Source organism: Ostrinia nubilalis, chromosome 30 (genome assembly GCF_963855985.1).
Source record: "Ostrinia nubilalis chromosome 30, ilOstNubi1.1, whole genome shotgun sequence".
Classification (NCBI taxonomy): Eukaryota; Metazoa; Arthropoda; class Insecta; order Lepidoptera; family Crambidae; genus Ostrinia; species Ostrinia nubilalis.
The window spans coordinates 895122-916643 of NC_087117.1; the positions used below are offsets into that span (position 1 = coordinate 895122).

Sequence of the window (21522 nt, forward strand, 5' to 3'; positions counted from 1 at the left end):
ACAGCTATCCACTATTATACCCAGAGCAAGAAACTACATTCACAATTACAATAAACCAACTTTTGAATAATGCGGACTTCAGTCCATTTTTGATTCAATTCAATATCAATCCGCCCCGTTAATTCTCAATCCGACCGGTTAACTTTCAATTCAACCGCTTTCGTTCCAATTCAGCCGGTTAACTTTCAATCCATACTGTTTTAACATAATGCCCCTCTCTGAGTCATAAATTAAAATACCTAGTTTCTTTCATCTTGAAAATATAACTATGAATTATAGTCAAATAAAAAAACTAGATGAAGAAACTTTAGAAAAACTGACTGAAGGCACAGGGCCCAGTGACCAATGCCTGTGTTCGATACTAGCGCCGCCTGACGGTGAGAAAAAAGGGTTCAGAGCATCAATCAAGAAGGCGCTAGCGTCGTTTGGAGGAAGAGGCGGGAAAAACAGAGCGATGTACGGACAGAATAGCGTTGACATACCACTTACTTTTTCTAAGGGAGGAAAAGGTACGTTTAGAACATGATTTGTCATTTGTGAATCTTCACACATACAGAGAGAAACAGAGAGAATAAAGAGAGAGAGAGAGGGAAAGAGAGAGGGAGAGAGAGAGAAAGAGTGTAGATATAGCTCTCTTTCTATTCTTCTTCTGACCTCTTTGGAGAGCGAGTTCGTTTCAGCCAAATGACGTCCACTGCTGAACAAAGGCCTCCCCCAAGGATTTCCATAACGACCGATCCTGCGTTGCCTACATCCAGGTACTTCCCGCGACCTTCACCAGATCATCGGTCCACCTAGTGACCAGACACTACGTCTACCGGCCCGTGGTCGCCACTCGAGAACTTTTCTGCCCCAACGGCCATCAGCTCTTAGAGCTATGTGCTAACGCCCACTGCCATTTCTAACATTATTAGTTAGGTACTCTATATCTATAAAAGCGAAAGGTCACTGATTGACTGACTCTCTCACAAAATCTCAGAAACTAAAAGTGCTAGAAGTCTCAAATTTTGAATGGGGGGGTTCCTTTTAGAACGTAGGTGCTCACTAAGACGGGATTTTGCCAAATTCAACACCTAAGGGGGTACCTAAAACGGGATCCACGCGTTCGAAGTCGCTGGCGGCCGCTGTAGTCTGGTCCGTGAGCACGTAGAATTTTGTCCAATGACCCCTAGCTACCCATCCTTATTGCTCGCGCGTAATTAAGTTGCTATCGCGCTCGCACACTCACTGCGGGTGCCAGTCGCACAGTCGCGACAGCAATATAATTACGCGCGAGCGATAAGGATGGGTAGCTAGGAGTCATTGGACAAAATTCTACGTGCTCACGGACCGGGCTTTAGTTAATAAGAATTTTACTTCATTGTGTTGTGAACTGTACTAATGTAAAACTTGGTATTCGATTCCACAGGAATCTACACCACCAAGGAGGCGGTGAAACGGAACTCCTCATGCGGGAAGTGTGGGTGCGACAACGAGAACTTGGTGCTGAAGCATTCGTTCGCAAACATCAGGATCACCAGCCCTGACGTCTCCAGCATATGCCCTTGCCCGTCTAATTGTATGCCAGGTAAATTAGTTAATCTGGCCTCCCTAACGCCCTTTCCACTCAGGCTGTGCGGAGATGAGAGGAGATATTGTGTGAGTTGTGGTGCGTAGCTGTCAGTTGTCATTCTTTTCTATCTGTCAAACACCGCACCGCTCCGCACATTTCCGCATCACTCTGCTCTTCTCCGCACCGCACCGCTATCAAATTCTATAGAAAAACAAGTGCACCTGACAGTTCTCCGTTCTTCTCCGCTCGATCCATTTCCACCAAAGAATCTGATTGGTTATTCAAAAAACTTCTCTGCTCCGCTCCGCCTGGTGGCAACCGGGCCTTACTTACCCTACCTTTGTTTTGTCACCTTTCTTTGGCTTTGCACTGGAGGGAAGTCGAACTCCTACGTTCTTCTGATTAATTTCGTTGCGGGCCCAATGACACTTTATTTTTTTCCCGGAACAAACTTGACCTTCACTAGTTGGGTTATTGGCGGTCAAGCTGTAGATCCTGGCTACACAGGAGTCGCAGCGGTGGGAACGAGAGGTGGGAATAGTCTCGTAACCCATGTGGCTAGCGTAGGGAGTGTAGGCTAGTAGGTGGGAGGGGTGATACTTACGCCCGTATTCACAAACGATGCTTGCTTAAGTGAAGCAAATCGAACGCACAGCGTTGAATACAGCTTTGTGCTTGGTTAGTGTGTCTACGCGTCCACGCGCACTGTGAGACATCATAGTAATGTTTGTGAATACGGGCGTAAGTCACTCATTTTTTTTCCAAAAAACCTCTATTACTTCCAAGTCTTTCAGTATCTTATTTCTTTTCCAGACAAAGACAAACTCCAGAACAACATCAAGGTGACCATAGAGCACGTGTATGCCATAGAGTCGGATTCAGACTTCTCCGAAGACTCGTTGTATACGGTGTCAGAGACAAGCAGACTGACTGCAAGCGAGCCGGTGTTGCCACGGTCTACGGACTCTTTGACCGTGAATGAGTTGTCTATGACTGAAGAGAGGGGGATAAACAAAAATTAAGGTAGTTTAACCTCATAAAGGTAGCAGAACCAAAGAGACTGAATCGCTAAAATCAAGTGGCAGTGGGCGGGGCACATAGCTCGTAGAGCTGATGGCCGCTGGGGCTGGAAAGTTCTTGAGTGACGACCACGAGCCGGAAGACTTAGCGTGGGTAGGTCTCCCACTAGGTGGACCGACGATCTGGTGAAGGTCACGGGAGGTGCCTCGAGGCGAGCGGCGCAGAACCCTTGTGGAAATCCTTGGGGGAGGCCTTTGTCCAGCAGTGGACGTCTTACAGCTGAAACGAACCAAAGGTAGCAGGAAGGCGCTGGATGCAAGCCGCCCAAGTAACATTTTACTCCATTTAAGAGTTCAATAGTCGTTCACATGTACTCCACAAGCTGTGTATGTCAGCTGTATACGAGCTGTATAGCTTGCTATAATGCTTTTATAGAACCAGTTTGGGCACAAATTAGACAGCTTTAAGTTCACTATGGCTGTACATTAGCAGTATAATAGCATTATAATAGCAGTTTAAGTAGTAACATCGTACTTAAGGCTGACTTACGGCACTATATGGGACGCAGTGTGAACCATACAACGTACGTGAGGACAATAAAGAGTAACAAGTGGCTAAATGCACAGCTTTCAAAGTTATAAAGTCCGACAAAAGTACTCCAATGCTACCTAAAGTTCACGTGTGTCTTAAATTATTTCCACATTTTAATATTAGTTTGGTATTTGTACGTGAGTGCCAAGAGGGAAACAACTCGGGCGGATAATCATTTATGCAAATAATAACACGGGTTTTAAATACTTAATAATGTTAATGCCATTGGGAATGCAACTTTCTCGTGAAATGTATACATATTTACAGCTAAAATATTTACGCGCCTCTGTAAAAACGCGATATTCATTTTAAAATATTTAAAACTGGCTGAGAGGAAATCTACAATTTTCAGTTTTGATATTGGATTGGCATTATAATTATATTACGGTAATTAATTATAACATGAAACCAAAACTCAATCGCTCTATCTGCGAATTTTGTGATAAATCTGCATTAATTTCGGAGATTTATTTGGTAAATATTTTAGGTTATGTAGAACAAAATGGTGGAAATGAAATACGGCTATGTGAACTGTTATAACTCCAATTTAATGCGGTGAGCGTATATTAGGTTCACATGTGTTCTGTTAGAATGCTGTTATCTATATGAAGTTCCACATTTGTACCACTACAGCGCTAATGTCTATAAATTTATTCTAATGTGAACTTATGTACAGCTTTAAGATGTACCTAGTTCAGGTCAATTGTGTATCTTTAATTCTTTCAAATACTGAAATTTTAGAGATCCGCAATAAAAATTATTAATGTCCGTTAAATCGCCTAGCCCAGGTACTAATAGTCAAGTATGAATACCTAAAGCATCAGACGGTAGTGTTCCCGGTTTAAATTCGTTTATTATGCTTGACAATTTATTCAAAGCGGAATGAGGAATACGATTTTCAATAGCCCATGTTCTTATTTTTTTTGCGAAAGGTTAAATAATTGTCCAAATCAAAATGGTATTCACTATCACTAGAACTGCAATCATCACACTCTGATATCTGGTATATTTTGAAGGGAAATTTCAGGTTCAGGCATAATATTTTCCTCTGCATCATGTACAGAACCACCATGAACAACTAAAAACAGGCTTGGGGAAATGTGGAATAGAATATCACATTCACATTCGTGTTCAGCTTAAAGCAAATAAGAGTAGTACTTGTGGACAAATAAACTGCTATTGATGTTAATGGACAACACATATAGTCCTTTTAACAGCCTACAGTGTACATGCGAACCATTGAAACACTTTTGTACAGATAGTAAAAAAAGGTTATTTTAATTATCACAAACAAGTCCTACTACAGCTACTAGCTGTATAACAGTCTAAAACAAGTAAACATCACAGCCTTTGGCTTTATAAATGACCACGTGTGTTCTATTAAAATGCTAGCTCTATAACATCGTACAAGTAGGCCGTTAAACAGCGGTTGCCGTATCTCTACCCTCCTATAATGCTCTTAGTCAGATGGCCGACTAAAGGATAGTTGTTAGAGTATTATAACACCAACAATCGTATAAAAGTATAACTCTACACTAGTCTACACTCCTATAAGTCCCTTAGACAGGTATAGGTGTAATTAATTGCAATAATACAGCTTATACATCACGAGTGAACTGTACTAATGCTTTAAGTACACATTGGAACTAAATGTGAACTCTTAAATGGAGTAAAATGCTACTTGGGCGCCAGCTTTTAGCGTCGGCCGTTTGGTGTAGTGGTTCAGAACGGACTACTGTGCCGAGAGGTCCCGGGTTCGATTCCCGACCGGGCAGAAATTGAAATGATGAATATTAATTTCTGTGACGGGTCTGGGTGGAAATATGTATAATATGTACGTATTTAATAAAAAAAAAAGTATATAAGTAGCGCTGTGTGAAATTGTCCAAAGATTTATTTATTTATTTATTTATTTATAGGTCTAGCCCTGAACTCAGTCAGTGCCTGAAGTATGGGAGCGGCTCGGGAGGGGTGACATTGACATATTATGACGTGACAGAACATACAAATCTGAAGTACCTTTGAAGTCTCGCTGACGTTTGACGTCACAAAAACACCCTCCCGTGCCGCTCTCATACCTCAGGCACTGAATGAGTTTAAGCACTAGACCTAATGTATTCTAAATAAATTGGCAATCGTTCGTACGTTCGTTTCAGCCAAATAACGTCCGTCGTCCACTGCTGGACAAAGGCCTCTTCCAAGGTTTTCCACAATGCACGGTCCTGCGCTGCCCGCATCCAGGCTCTTCCCGCGACCTTTACCAGATCGTCGGTCCACCTAGTAGGAGGCCTGCCCACGCTACGTCTTCCAGCCCGTGGTCGCCACTCGAGAACTTTTCTGCCCCAGCGGCCATCAGCTCTACGAGCTATGTGCCCCGCCCACTGCCACTTGGTTTTAGCAATTCTGCGAGCTATGTCGGTCACTTTGGTTCTCCTGCGGATTTCCTCATTTCATCAATGGCAATAAATTAATGTTTTTTCTTTTTAGAATATGATTAACAAAGAACTCTTACTTGAACATAGAAATGTGGAGTAAGAAATTTATATTAACCATAGCGGGCCTTACATCTTCCGCTTATATTTTTAATAAGTATTTCGAAGAATAATGTTTTAATTTCATATTTAATAAAATTTGAGCCAACCCAACACTTGGTTATTATTATTAATAATATACATAGAAAACCTAATTTCACCCTGTATAGTGGAAAAAACGTTCATCATCATCATCATCAACAGCCCTTTACAGTCCACTGCTAGACTATGAGCCTCCTCCACTAAAGTGGAGGGTTTTGCCATAATCCCCACGCTTGGCAGGCGGGTTGGAGATCGCAGTATAAAAGATTGATGTTTTTCAGAGAGCGCTGCTGTCCTTAAAACATCTCTAGCTTTTCTTCTTTCCAATGATATAGGTATCACACGTAGTAATTAATTAGATATTGGAATTCGTCAAACATTCAAAGTTTAGGCAAAAATTGAATAATAATACAATTGAAGTCGCGATGTCGTTTGACGTCACAAAAACACCCTCCCGTGCCGCTCCCATAGACCTATAATAATCTTATGCACGATGCTTGCTTATCAAATATACCTCTGTGATTGGTCCGTGCGTTACCCTGTGCGTCTACGCGCGCACTGTGAGACCTCATGTTTGTGAATACGGGCGTTAGTTACTATCTGGAAATAAATATACATCATGGAAAGAGTGGGATCCAGCGCCATAATGTTATGGAAGATTTGGACGCACCCACGCCTATATTTGGGCTACCTCTAGACAGAAATTACGCTGTTGATTGTGTTGGCCGGCCATGTAGTGACGTGCTAAGAGAGAATCGATGTTGCTGGAAAAGTGGAAAAATTGCGTTTGTTAGTCGTATACCTCGAAATAAAAAAATCCTTGTAGCTTTTCACCTATTCGCATTTCGCCGCGATATCAAAATTTCTGAATAGATTTTTATTCTTGTCTAATTTTTTATCGCTAATTACAATTGTCTAAATTCATAGTAGATTTACAGTCCTATCAACTTAAGCTGAGAATTGCATTTGTGTGAGTGATCGCCAAAAGTACCGTTAGTAAAACACATACAAATAAAATTAATGTTTTATTAAAAGGAAGTCTACAAAACACTTGCTACCAATTGGGCCGATGTAACGACACTTGACACATCCTTTTAAATAAATAAATAAATAAAAACAGGTCCTCGCTCAGCATATGCTAAGGCACGAAGTACCTCGACGCTGATATTCTGCGAGCACCGTTTATAGAGAGGGCGTCCAGCCAGCCTTACAAAATACAACAAAAAGACAAACTTTATAAAATTACAAAATAAAAACAGACTAAAAACTTTTCGTTCACACCTTTAAAATACGTATTCAATTTGCATAAAATTTCTTTCACTTGGCTGCTTAATGGATTTCGTACAGGAAATTCACTTACAGTAGGAGCCATTTCACTATTTGGAACACAATTACATAAAATTACACGTATCTGCTACCAGTACCGGGGGTGAAGTGAAGTATGTGAGCGACAAGGAAGCGGTGCGTGGCGGACGCGCCGCGCTTCAGGCCGCTTGCTATAATAAACCATGCGCGGGACGCGCCGCGCTTCAAGCCGATTGCCACTCTAAACTATCGGTGTGCACTCACACAAATGCAATTCTCAGCTTAAGTTGAGAGGACTGTACTTTCCTGCCTGTCTTCACTGTATGCGGCTTAATAAATAGGCTATTGATATACATGCTACATCAAAATTTGCTACTGTTGTAAAAATCTGTTAAAAATATATGCTAGTAACAAAATATAGGTACTACCGATATTACTCGCTACAACAAAAAACGCTATCACGGTGAAATGCGAATAGGTGAAAAGCTACAAGGATTTTTTGATTTCGAGGTAGGTATACGACTAACAAACGAAAAATTTGTCGTAATGTCTCGTTCTCCCGCCAAAATACTCGTATAGTTCCAAAATACTGAACTGTTCTATCCATGACATTGACAGTGGGGCGCCACCGTCAATACTGGATCGCTGGTTCCGATTTTTGCCATGTTGGAAACCATATAGTTGAACGATGGTAGCGCCCCCCTGTCATTGAGTTTGGCGGGACAGTTCAGCGTGGGTCATCTATATGTCAAAATCAGACGGGTTCACCCATGACATTAGGTATGTTTACATTTGGTATCGCTTCTCGTTGGCCGTACTTTTAGTCAATTCACAAAAAGTCTGACTCCACTGTTCCCCGCGACAGATACGTCGTAACCTTATACAAGATGGCCGCCGCCCATTCTTAGAACGGCCAAGTAATGCACGACCTGTGTTTATGTGTATTTAATATGTAATAAGCTTTATTAATATCACTAGCTGTGCCCGCGACTTCGTACGCGTGAAAATAAGTTTGAATCACAATGAAGAATGTTCACTATTTTTGTTTTTTAGCTTTCTGTATTCTCTGTTAAAAATAAAAAATACACGTGAAAGAATTGGGTATTTCTCATCGCCACGGTTCTCATCGTCACCTTCGTGGCGAATTTTATTTCTAACTTATTTCAACTTTTTGTAAACAAAAATTGTAGCGCTTGATGTGAAGATTGTATTCTCAGTAAATCAGTCAAATAGTGAGTCTCGTTTGGAAGCTTTAACGTTTTGAATTTTTTGATGCCACGAAAGTGATTCTGTACTTCACAGCAATAATTTTTACAAACTTTATTACTGTAAATGACTCTTAAGTGTTTATAAAACATATATTTTGTCTTATTTTCATAGATAAATAGCAATAACATAATATAAATAGGTACCTACTTAAATACAAGATAAAATTTTACCGATTACGTCACCTATTAGTGCCTTTTCACACGTTCCGGTTGCCGGCTATCCGGCGCCGGGTACCCGGTGGTGAAGTGTATGGGCATGGTACGTAGCTTTCACATGTTCCGGCGTAATTAATCCGGCATGCCCATACATTCACGACCGGGTACCCGGCGCCGGATAGCCGGCAACCGGAACGTGTGAAAAGGCACTTAAGTTACAAGATTCTACGCAATTGGTTTTAAGGGTGATACTGGTGGCATTCTGAAATGCTAAAGAAGCAAAAAACGGATTATCAGTACCTCAATAAAAATAACTCTAACTGATTATCAGTCCCTCAACAAAAATATTTTTTTTATTTAGGCCAGAGGGCCTCGTATTTTTGTTGTACAACTTTTAACTCAAACTTCAGATTAAATTTATCTTACAAACAGATACACAGTCACATATACAGACATACATACAGTCATACAGACAGATAACAAAAATACCCTTATTTATTTATTGATGTACTGATCTCTACTTACCACGTATAATTTATTAGTTATTAAAATATTGTAAAAACATAAACACCAGTCACTATATTTTAAAATAAACCAAAGCAAGAAATCACTTTCGTGGCCTAAAATCACCTTCGTGTATAAAACACCACGAAGGTGATGCCACGAAGGTGACGAAAATTGTAGTTTTTTATGAATTATCCTAAAATTTGAATTTAACGGTTCAAGTCGAATACTACACAAATAAGTCTAACATGTTAAGTTTTCAATGGCAAAGTTTCAATTAAATTGTTTAAATTTTAGAGGTAGAAAATATTGTTCAAGCAAGCGACGGTATTTCTATGGATAATCACAAAAAGTTACGTATTTTTTTCCCGGAGCGACGATCGACCTATCTCACCTCCCCAATGGCCGGAGCGCGACTAACGTTAACCGAATAAAACACTGTGATTGGTTGCCGGTGTTCAGTTTAACGGCAATCTTGTATTATTACTCAAAATTTTAGGTACCTAAAATCGTGTGACCAACGTATTTCGCTTTCTCAATTCAAAATAATTATAAGAAGATATTTTTTTGACTATTGTGTGGAAAGTATATTTAATTACGATAATTTTAGTATATGCTACACACAAATTGAATGAAAATTGTGAATGCAGTAACCAAATGTTTCTTTGCAACCGAAGGTGTGACACGATGAGAACGCGAAAAATCACCCCGTTTTTTATCGTTTCATGTGATTTTTTCGTATTATTTTTGCTTCTATTACGATAAAATTTATATTGTATGTAGCTAAATAGATATTTTATCATCTGATTTCAAAGTTATTGTTCTAACTTATACCGTTTATGAACTATTATTGTGTGAACTTCAAATTTGAGTGTAAATGAGAAGTACCCAATTATTTCGATACGTCAATTAGTTTCCAAGATATTGAATTTTAAAAGTGCGGGCGGCGGCCGGCCCGCCATTTTATGCGCGTGACGTCATATTACAGTGACTGGCTCATATTTGTATGGGTGGAATCTTGCAAGCTGAATTAAGAACCACTTCCAGGCAACCGATTAAGCTGAAATTTCGCAAACACATGTGATTTGGATGACCATGCAATATTATGATGACATGGAGCTGATCTGATGATGGAGCTGGAAGGTGGCCATAGGAACTCTATAATAAAACGACTTAAATGCATCGAGTTTGGGCTCGTTCGTTTTGTATTGATGAGTATTTTAATTCTTTAAAGTAATCGGGGTCTAATGATGGAGCTGTAAGGTAATTCGCAATAAAACGACACAATCGCATCAAGTTTGGGTTTGGTTCAATTTTAATTTCTGTGATGGGTCTGGGTGTTAATATGTATAATAAGTTTGTATTTACAAAAAATTATATTTAAGTATGTTTATATCCGTTTTCTAGTGAGCGGACGCTGTGAATGTACGTCACACGGGGTCACGTGACCGTCGGCGGGACTCAATATTTAAGCGAACTTTGAATGCCTATAAAATCATAACTACTGGGTATTTTTGAATGAAATAAAAACTAATGTATTTGTAAATATAAAAGCTTAACTGTGACATAGGTTTCAAGTGATTTTGCATACCTAGTAACATTCTCAATTCCCGTTTTTGCATTGCTTAAATGGTTTTTGCAACATTTTTCTTTACTGCTCCGCCCCTATTGGTGTAGGGTGATGTTAAACAGGGTGTCCCAAAAATATTGTCAAGCCGAAGCCCAAAGGTAGAGCATCACTAGGGCTACCCCAATCACGGCGACTTTTGATAGTTTTCGAGTTATGTTTTTTTTTACAACATTCAGGATTTTTTATAAATGCGAAAGTCTGGTCTGTCTGGATGGATGTATGTTTGTTACTCTTTCACGCAAAAACTACTGAACGGATCTTGATGAAACTTTACAGTATTATTGTTTATTAACCAGAATAACATTATAGGCTATAATTTATGACGATCTGTGACAAACAAAATTTCACGCGGGTGAAGCCGCGGAAACAGCTAGCATTAAATATTTGGTTGTAGCGTACATAAATATTATTTACTATGATAAATTGTGGCCTTCATAAAACTTTACACAGGTGATTTTAATTTCAAAATAAGTTAATTGTAAAATATAGACTTTTATACAATGACGTCATTGAGTATTTAATCATTTTGTAAATATGTAACATCTGTAATGATATAAAATAAGCAGTTTGTGCAGTGGACGGCATTTTGAAATTTCCAGTCAAACGCAACAACATGAAATACACACTTGTAAGTTTTTTTTGTATTTCTTTTTATACAATCTACTTAGTAGGCCGTTTGTAGACATCCCTTTTTTCACCGGACGACGGACCGTCAAAATCAAAATCAAAATCAAAAATATTTATTCAGTTTAGACCACAAGTGGCACTTATGGCGTCAAAAAACGTTTCGGATAATTTCGGATGTAGGCAGTTTAAATTGTTTTTTGTATAGCATTATGTAAAGGCATAACTGCCTGATTTACCTTTATAATGCTATCTAGTATCAATTTTTATTTTTTTAATACTTTTTATTCGATGTAAAGTGTGAGGCCATGAATGAACCGTGTTGGACAACTATTGCAAATTGCATTCTAAAGCACAGATTTGATATCCGTAACCGTAACCGAAACTTTCGGATATCCGAAATATAAAAACATCCGTACCTACTCGTAACCGAAAACCGGTATAATATTATTCCTATATCCGTAACCGTATCCATAACCGAAACTACATATCCATAACATCCCTAGTATACATATCGTACATACGAGTATAATAATAATAAAAGGTTCTCTTTCAATACCGGAACAACCAGTTCCGAGAATCTTTAAGAAGAAAATATAAATAATAATAATAAGGAGAAAGCGCAGCACACCTCTCTACACCCCTGAGCTGGCAGACGCTAATGCTGCCCCTCAGTCCGGTCTATTCGACTCATGACGCCAGGAGGGGCCCATTTAGTCGCTGGCTAGTCACCGCCTGCCATGGTTTTCAGTCCGAGACTATGAACCAGGCAGGTGACCCGTAGTCTCCATCCATAGCCCAGTAACCAGTCCCTCCATCCTTCATCCATAACCCTATTCCATTCACCAATAACTGCAATAGCTCCTGTGCACAGGCTGGGGATGGTCTCTGGCTACATCCCATGATATAGTCAGAGACTAGATCCAGCATGTGCACCACTTTCACTTTTGTCGATTATTTTGCGCTTAAAACGGCCTCTACGTGTTGGATCTGTATCCCCACGCAAGCCTTATAAAGGACCGGGCCACTTTTGACCCGTGAGCTCCAAAGCGTACAAATATAATAATAATAATAATTTTTTTTTTTATTTCAGAAAAAAATATTTTCCATAATAATATCGTAATTTCCTTCTTTCTCCCGCAGTTGCTTCTCGTTGTAGCGTTGGTGGTGGTGGCTTTCGCCGCTGCCGTGCCTCAGGGGGAGGAAGACGCACCCATTTAAGGAGTGGCCTTAACTGCCAAAAGGTGACTTTCAAAAATTGGAGTGGCTTTATTTATGCAAAGTTCGTTCGTTCGTTCGTTTCAGCCAAATGACGTCCACTGCTGGACAAAGGTCTCCCCCAAGGTTTTCCACAATGAACGGTCCTGCGCTGCCCGCATCCAGGCTCTTCCCGCGACTTTTACCAGATCGTCGGTCCACCTAGTAGGAGGCCTGCCCACGCTACGTCTTCCAGCCCGTGGTCGCCACTCGAGAACTTTCCTGCCCCAACGGCCATCGTCTCTACGAGCTATGTGCCCCGCCCACTGCCACTTGATTTTAGCAATTCTGCGGGCTATGTCGGTTACTTTGGTTCTCCTGCGGATCTCCTCATTTCTGATTCGATCACGCAGGGAAACTCCGAGCATAGCCCGCTCCATCGCCTTTTGGGTGACCTTGAGCCTTCTTATGAGGCCCATAGTAAGCGACCACGTCTCAGATCCGTATACCATCACTGGCAAATTCAAATTCAAATTCAAATTCAAAATATTTATTGCTTACTAAGTGACAATTTGTAATGGTGTAAATTACATAATATACAGGAGCTTAAAAACTTAGTTACCTGAGTGGTATCGCAATAGAATAGGCGGCTATTTAAACATTAAATTCATTTTCAACCGACTTCAAAAAAGGAGGAGGTTCTCAATTCGACCCGTATGTTTTTTTTTTTTTCTATGTTTGTTACGCGATAACTCCGCCAATTATGAACCGATTTGAACAAATCTTTTTTCGGCGTATAGGTAATACCTCAAGGGTGGTCCCATTTAAATTTAATAATAGAAAAAACAACCCCCAAGGGTGGAAAATTGGGGATGAACTTTTTTATACGCAATATCTCCGCCGATTATAAATCAATTTGAACGATTATTTTTTTGTTGAATAGGTATTATCAAAAGGGTGGTTTCATGCGAATTTGAAGAAAATATTTCACCCCCAAGGGTGGAAAATTGGGGATGAACTTTTTTATACGCAATATTTTTAATTTTTAGTTTTTTTTTTGTGTTCACGCATTTGAAGTCGGTTTTATTTTTTTTTAAAAGTTATCTCTTGTTACAAATTATGGAACACCAAACAATCCACACAACTTTAACCGCCTCTGTGGTCTAGTGGTAAGACCACCTGCTTCAGACGCAGAGGTCCCGGGTTCGATTCCCAGTGGGGGATGATTTTTCTGTTCGGTTTGGTTGGTGGTAGGGCTTGTTCTAAGTCTGCCTGGCTACCTACCACCATGTTACCTCTGTCGCCACAACAACAATGTTAACAGCATTGTTGTGTTCCGGCAGTTAGAGGTAGCCAGTTCCTTCGTGGTTGAGGATTCCGGGTGAAGCTCGATTCCACCTTCGACGTCTTACCATCAGGTGAGATACAGGCCAAGACCTTCCTCGTTGTGGATAAAAAAAAACTTTAAAGACCAGCCATCCACGAAGACGCGCCCCACCAATTTTTGGTCTCAGTCGCGCGGGGTGCGGGGAGTGTGGTCCGAGCAATCCGTAAGGCATTATTGTAGTGTGCGTGTGCACTCATGGATCATTTAGCGTGTACACTCAAACATTAGCGGAAGAATGGTGGGGCGCGTCTTCGTGGAACTAGGTATTATTATAACTAATGTTTTTTCTCAATACAGATCTCGGCTGGTAGACCCACTGCTACGCACTCTGGACACCGAAAGCAAAAGACAAACTTAAATAAAGTACCACAGCATGAAACTCTTAGATAGAAAATATATTTGAAAACTTTGTTAATTATTTCACAACTAGGTATCACCTAATTATTGTAAACCCTTGAAAAAGAGGCTGACCATAGTGACTGAGTTTCTTGCGCTGCTTCTTCTCAGCACTGGCCCATTTATTGTCCCGAAGCAGTGGTAGGGTTAATACTGGGACATGTAACACTTTAAAAACCTATTTGCTGAAAGTAAATGTCTTTTTAACTATTATGATTTCATGAATAAATAACTGCTTAATGTACTTTCCGTATATTGTGTTTTATTGCGTCTCTGTTTTCCCTTATGCCTTCCGTCGACTGACCTCACTTTAAAGGTTCACCCTCAGATCATAGAAGGGAATAGATGTGAAACGGGGGCGTGGCGCGTGTCTCCGCGATATGCCCAGAAACGAACATCGGCCGCGTAGCTAGGTTAGTCGCGATTCAGTCGTACTAAGGAAATGTTCTCCGATATTTTGGATAATGCGTCGTTACGTGCAATAAAACAAGTGAAACGAAGAACTACAGGAACAATGGAGTCATTTACTACATGTAAGTATTGCAAATCCATTGGTATTTTGCTTATAAATAAAAAAAACTAAACATTTTTACGAACGAATTCAGTGCCGTAACAGTTACTGCGATATCGAAATCAGTGGTGATAAAAATTCTAACAAACTTGTACATTGACGATTTAGTTAGCAACCACTTTATGTCATGCTCAACTACTGCGCAATGTATTTAATTTCTTCCGATATCCACTGTCGTGTGAAAATACACAGTACGGCCGCATGTGCCGGTCGTAACATAGTGCCGTGCTCGTGTTCTAATGCGTTTTCCTATTATCGATAAATAGAAGTAAATTATAATTTTCTATTTTGTAATTTTAAATAAAAAAATGATGTGTTACTTGCGATTATAAGATTTTACAAAAAAAAATAACAGTAGAAGTAATTAGTAACTGTCAACTATGTAATTACTATAAGAGCTAGTTGAAAGCCTAATATAGGCATTATTTTTGATAAACATATGCGGTACGCAGATCGCCATAATTAAAAAGTACGAGTAAATGCGTGATAGTAGTTAATAATAACGTATAATAATAAAAAGGTTTTCATACATAAGCATTTTGTGAAACCAGTTTCGAGCCTTGCCCCTAGCGATTTAAAGTATCGATATCTTGTCGACTCCATTTTATCTTTGTTCTCTCACTAGCGTTTTCAATGTGTGCGTCACGTCACGCGGCCATTGATTGGCCATAAGGCATGCCTTCTGGCCAATCACAGCACTTTTAAGCCGGTTGCACATGTTGTCGTAGACTCTCAGTCGCTTTGTTTTTACACAGTTGAATGTGTGTGTGGGAGCTGTGGTGGGGGAAATGTGGGGACACTGGTTCTCGTTGTAGTTACGCGCGACTTCATATCTATTCTCTTTCTATGATCTGAGGGTTCACCATATCGCCTTGCGCCGCGAGGCGAGGCGTTTACGTTTGCGGTGCGGATAAGGCCCAGAACAGACGGTGAAACGCAACTGCAACGAAACTGCAACTGCTAGTTACTTTAGTTGCATCTAAGTTTCTGCCATAGCGTCCGTTGAGAGATCACACATGACGCGACCGGTTTGAAACTTTCAGTTTCAGTTTCATTCATCAGAATCATCACATAGTTGCAGTTTCGTTGCAGTTGCGTTTCATGCTCCGATTTGAAATACCTTTTTGTGTGGTATATTCCTTTTTTAGGAAGGCTTTAAGCATAACATCACCCTACAGCCAATAGGGGCGGAGCAGTAAAGAAAAATGTTGCAAAATCGGGAAATATTATTCAAGAAAACTATTTCCACGCGAACGAAGTCGCGGGCACAGCTGTTAAAACGTAGTTAGAGACTTCAGATGTTAATTTGCTATACAGAGTAGATACTAGTTTATAGTTATATAGGTACGAGGGGCGGCTGATAATTCCGCGGCCTAAGGTACCTACTTAGCGATGAGTAATTAGCATGTTACTCATGTCACTAGTTGCGACACTCAGTAGTATTATAAAAAGCAATCAATAATTAAGTTTGCACTGATAGTTCAATTTCTATCGAACAAATGACATCACCATGTCCGCCAAATCTGGAGATTTGCGGAATTTCGACACCGCGCGCCGCGGACATAATTCCTCGTAAAGAAGGAAAATAGACCGAAAGACATTTTTGAAGAGATGTCATTGGTTCTTCAGGATTCTGGACCTTCATATACCATGGTTAAAAAATGGGCCCGACTATTTCAACACGGACGAGAGACCTGTGAAAACGACCCCCGCCCTGTCACGATACTGAGTGAAGGAAACGTTCAAAAGTCGAAAAAATCGTTCCGGCTGACCAAAGAATTAAATCGTGGCAGATAGCTGAAGAATATTTATTTATGTTCGCGAGGCTATTGTACAGAAATGACGTGGGAAACTGACACGCGGATTGATCTTTCGGCAAGACAACGCGCCCGTTCACGCCGCACGAGTTGCGAGGCCAAGCCCTGAAAGACACCGGGTTCTCAGAGATTGGCCACCCACCATATAGCCAAGACCTATTACCTAGCGATGTTTTCCTGTTTTTCGATTTGAAAAAGGACTTACGGGGCCGGAGATATGCAGATGACAACGAAATTAAAGCTGCGGTTGGTCGTCATTTTGAAAAAAAAATTTTTGGGTGGGTAAAAGGCATTGTATGCGAGATTTAAGAAATGTATTTCTTTTGAGGGAGATTATATTACAAAATAAAAAATAGAAACCATTTATTTTATTTCATTAAGTACCTTAGGCCGCGGAATTATCAGCCGGCCCTCGTATTTAGTTCCAATGAGCAGGAAAATAAATACAAAAACATTAGCTTAGTTTTATCATAAGGGTTTCCACAGACTGTCAGTAAAAATAAATTTAACCTAAGTGGCGATCACGGACCGGAAGATGTATCCAAAAATTGGCAAAACTGTAAGTTTCCCAAAAAAAAACTGGAAGACGTAGCCCTTCGGTGGACCGACGATCTGGTAAAGGTCGCGGGAAGAGCCTGGATGCGGGCAGCGCAGGACCAGTCTTTGTGGAAATCCTTGGGGGACGCCTTTGTCCAGCAGTGGACGTCATTTTGGTAAACGAACGAACGAAGACACTTATGGCTCTTTCCTACTGAGACATCCCGTTTTTTGCAGGATCCCTTTTAGTAGACGTGTTATTATAACACTAGCTTTCCGCCCGCGGCTTCGCCCGCGTGGAATTTTGTCTGTCACAGAAAAACTTTATCGCGCGCGGCCCTGTTGCAAAAACCGGGATAAAAACTATCCTATGTCCTTTCCCGGGACTCAAACTATCTCTATGCATCGGTTAAGTGGTTTAGGCGAGAAAGCAAGACAGATTGTCGTGGAACAGGAACTTACGCCCGTATTCACAAACGATGCTTGCTTACGTGAAGCAGCAAATCGAACGCACAGCGTTCAATAGAGCTCTCTGATTGGTGTATCACCCTGTGCGACCGCACACTGTGAGACCTCATAGTAATGTTTGTGAATACAGGCGTAAGTCTGCAATTACCCTAATATTGAATTAACTGGTTTTCAAAACAGGTTATGGTGTTTTATTTATTCGCGATTCATTAAGGAAGAACGCGGTTACAAAACAGTCTCGTGATTTAATATCAAAGTATTTTGTTGCAATACAAAATTTTATTATAACAATATTTTTCTAGTTAATTATAGATATTTTTCATGTTGAATAAGTACCTATCGTATTCGAGTTACTAAGCGCTTCAAATTTTTGTTTATAAAATAAATATGTTTCAATACGTTTGTGTTCCAATGACACAAAGTTTAATGAAAATAATTTTTTTAGTGCTTCTATAATAGTGCTATTAGGTACAAAATATTTAATAATGTATAAATATATAACATTATTGTCGTGTTTGTGTGTTGTTGCAGCACAACATGAGAAGTCTGAAGGTAAGATAATTTAATTAAAATAGAAAATATTGATACTAAGTGCCTTCCTATAATGTGATGTTTCGTAATAAACCATTACATATACCATAAATCAAAGCACAAAAGGGACAAACTTGACCTCCACTGGTTGGGTTATTGGCGGTCAAGCTGTAGATCCTGGCTACACAGGAGTTGAAAGAAAAGAAAGAAATATTTATTACGATGAACATCACTTAGAGAACAAAGAAAGTATACGCAAATAAGACAGAAATAGCACATAAATATTACAAGGAAATAAAAAGTGAACTGAGCAGTGCCACCCTGTTACAACAGCGATGCCCATCGCAATGGGACTCCACTCAGCATATGCCGTGGCCCACGGTGGGGAAGGACACGATGCTGGTTTTCAGTGTGCCCCATGCCGAGTGGAAGTCACAGACTGCAGACACCAACCTAAACTGCATATAAAACAGTTTAAAAATAAATATATGTGGGAATAAGGAGTTTGGTTTAGTTTTTATTTTTAATTATGTTCTTTATGGTGAGATGTCAGATTTGGTTTAGATGACGTTAGCTGTCTGTAAAAAGATGTACGATTTTGTAAGACGATTTTAATAAAATGAAGAATGAATAAAACCATTATTTTCAATAACAATCTCACAATCCCACAACTTTTTTGGGGGCTCGTTCGGGATATAGTTGGGATAAGCAGGGATTGAGAGGATTGATCATGGGGGTCAAGCTCATCATTGAAAACTAATGGTTCAAGACGACGACGGAAGACGAAAATTCAAGACGTAAAATACGACGAAAGATGATGAAGGTGACTTGTTACGACGGTGATCATTTCTGATGAATTCAAGTAAAGTATCTTACTATACGACGACGACTTACGACGAAGACGAAGAAGACGAAAGATATTTTACCGAACATGCCGCCTAAGAAGAAAGGTCAGGAGCCGAACGAAGATGAAGAATACCATGAGTGCCATGAAGATGTTGGGGTTCAGATATCGTTCCGAGACTTGGAGAAGTCGATGAATGTTTTTACTGGCGATGATACCTATCCTGTAACAGAATTTATAGAAGAGTTTGAAGACGTTGCTGATTTGATGAAGTGGACTAATGTAGAGAAATTAGTTTATGCGAAGAGACTGCTGGGAGGAACTGCCAAGTTATTTTTGAGGTCTATTGGTAGAGTTAAAGACTACACTAATTTGAAGAGAGCGCTCAAGGAAGAATTCGCACCCAAACTGAATAGCGCGACGATCCACAAGAGACTAATTGAACGTAAGATGAAGAGTGATGAAACTTACCAACAGTACTTTTTGACGATGAAAGAGATAGCGTTACACGGGAAAGTTGAAGATGCTGCCCTGATGGAGTACGTTATAGACGGAATTAGAGACGTTGAGACGAATAAAGTTATACTTTATGGCGCCGCGGATATTAAGGAGTTCAGGAAGAAATTAGAGATATACAGCGAATTTATGAAGAAGTTAGCGAAACCAACACCTACGACGTCAAATCACCAAGGAAGTCAAGGTAATCGAAGATCAGGCAATGATGATAATCCGAAGAGAAGATGTTATAACTGCGGAGCTTTGGATCATCAATCTTCTGCATGTGGAAAGGGAATTAAATGCTTTAGATGCAATGTCCAACGTGGACACAAGAGTGTTGATTGTCCCAATAACGAATCGAAGAAGACGTTGAGTATTCTTAAAGTAGTAAAAGATGATGTACCGTTAGAGAAGATTAAGATTGAAGCAGTGGAAAAAGATGATAATACAGTTGTAGAATACGACATAGACGACTCTGGACATACGACTGAAATTAAGACAATGTTAGAAGACTGCAAGTCTACTGAAGAAATAAAGAAGAGTAATGACTGTCAGATTGAACAACTACCTGCACCACGAGTGAAACACGACGACGCCCTAAGCTGTTTAGTACTTACCGAGACGACTGCACGACTGAAGAAAGCACAAGATGAAGACGAACATATTCAGATGCTGAAAGAATGCTACCAGAATGACATGTTGCCCAAAGAGAGAAATGAAGATGGATTATTTGTAGTACCAAAGAAGATGCGTGACGAAATTATAAGAGAGAATCACGAGAGAGGGAAAGAAGGACTGTTTAACCGGATCAATAAAGGAGGTGATGAATTTGTTAAGATGCTAGAAGAGGAAAACGTAGTAAGGATGAATGAGGCAAGACGAGAGTTAAGAGAAAAGGCGAGAGAATGTGTAGAGACAATTCAAGATGGAAGTGTTAGGACTTATAACAAGAAAAGAAATAAAGCTACAACATATGAGAAAGGTGATTTGAGAATTGGAAATACAGAAGACCCTGATTTTATGAAGACGTGGATTGTTACCGAAGATGAAGGTATTTCATCTGGGACAGATGAATAATCAGGAAGGCCGTGTGGGAATAAGGAGTTTGGTTTAGTTTTTATTTTTAATTATGTTCTTTATGGTGAGATGTCAGATTTGGTTTAGATGACGTTAGCTGTCTGTAAAAAGATGTACGATTTTGTAAGACGATTTTAATAAAATGAAGAATGAATAAAACCATTATTTTCAATAACAATCTCACAATCCCACATATATACCTAATAATAATGTGCGAATAGAGTTGTTGAATATATTATGTACATATAAAACAATAGTTGCAGCGGTAGCACCGAGAGGTGGGAATAATCCCGTGAAAATGTACCATAAAATAATGTGACTTGTTGAAAGCCAATGTTGTGCCTCAACTCTAGGACTATCCAGACCAATTTTGATTTTGTTTTAATTTGATTTCATTTATAGGCGCCGAGTGCTCAGATTCTATCGGCAATTCAGGGAGATGTGTCAGGATCAGACACTGCAAAGAAATTGAATTCATCAAGAAAGAGCGCTACTCTAACGTAAGTTTGGTCTTTGGTCATTTACTTACTGCCCGTTCGCGCTAAGTTTGCCGGTCCGTGGAATGCGCGTCCCCCCCCCCCCCCCAATCGCGATTAAACGCAATTAATGTGTCATATTTTAGGCAAAAACACAATTTTTATCAATAATAATAAATAAAAAATATTTTAAATATAGTTTGATAAGATTATAAACGATTCCCTTCGAGTGACGTCATATCGCCAGCGGCAAACTTAAAGCGAACGGATAGTACCTACTTATGGTCTCAGTCACTGAGGTACCTATGGAGGCGGCACGGGTCTTTTTGGGACGTCAAAGTTAGCGAGACTTCAAATATGCTTCTTCTTCTTCTTCTTATTAATGGCGATGAACTTGTGTTTTTCGCCACAGGGCACACTGTTCCGCCAATATCACGTGCGCAGCTTTTACACGGTGTAGGTATTTTGATAAATTTAAATTTTCAAAGGTATGCTAAGCA

The 21522-nt window shown here is 39.9% G+C and overlaps 2 protein-coding genes and 1 long non-coding RNA gene across 3 annotated transcripts in view; all 3 read left to right on the top strand.

Moving 5' to 3' along the window:
- The first annotated feature begins 213 nt into the window (after positions 1-213).
- Positions 214-2575, top strand: LOC135086039 (uncharacterized). The gene is made up of 3 exons (XM_063980808.1): positions 214-509; positions 1409-1567; positions 2366-2575. Exons 1-3 carry the CDS (start codon positions 269-271, stop codon positions 2572-2574), a joined length of 609 nt encoding a protein of 202 aa, XP_063836878.1. The 5' UTR covers positions 214-268; the 3' UTR covers position 2575.
- Positions 2576-11130: 8555 nt separating this feature from the next.
- LOC135086035 (uncharacterized) lies at positions 11131-14456 on the top strand. Its single transcript, XR_010260268.1, has 3 exons — positions 11131-11227; positions 12367-12467; positions 14105-14456. It is a non-coding gene; the product is annotated as an uncharacterized LOC135086035 (long non-coding RNA).
- Positions 14457-17791: 3335 nt separating this feature from the next.
- Positions 17792-21522, top strand: part of LOC135086024 (serine protease snake-like) — a 35369-nt gene continuing 31638 nt past the window's right edge. Inside the window, exons 1-2 of the mRNA XM_063980796.1 lie at positions 17792-18148; positions 20949-21046. Of these exons, the coding sequence (XP_063836866.1) occupies positions 18082-18148; positions 20949-21046 (165 nt within the window). The 5' untranslated portion in view covers positions 17792-18081. The remainder of the gene's footprint in view (positions 18149-20948; positions 21047-21522) is intronic.

What these genes read in the sequence shown, in the direction of transcription:
- LOC135086039 (XM_063980808.1), top strand. Translation starts at nt 269, where the DNA reads ATGAATTATAGTCAAATAAAAAAACTAGATGAAGAAACTTTAGAAAAA. An exon ending in TTTTTCTAAGGGAGGAAAAG is followed by an intron (nt 510 to 1,408) that starts GTACGTTTAGAA and finishes TCGATTCCACAG; the next exon opens with GAATCTACACCACCAAGGAG. An exon ending in CCCGTCTAATTGTATGCCAG is followed by an intron (nt 1,568 to 2,365) that starts GTAAATTAGTTA and finishes TTTCTTTTCCAG; the next exon opens with ACAAAGACAAACTCCAGAAC.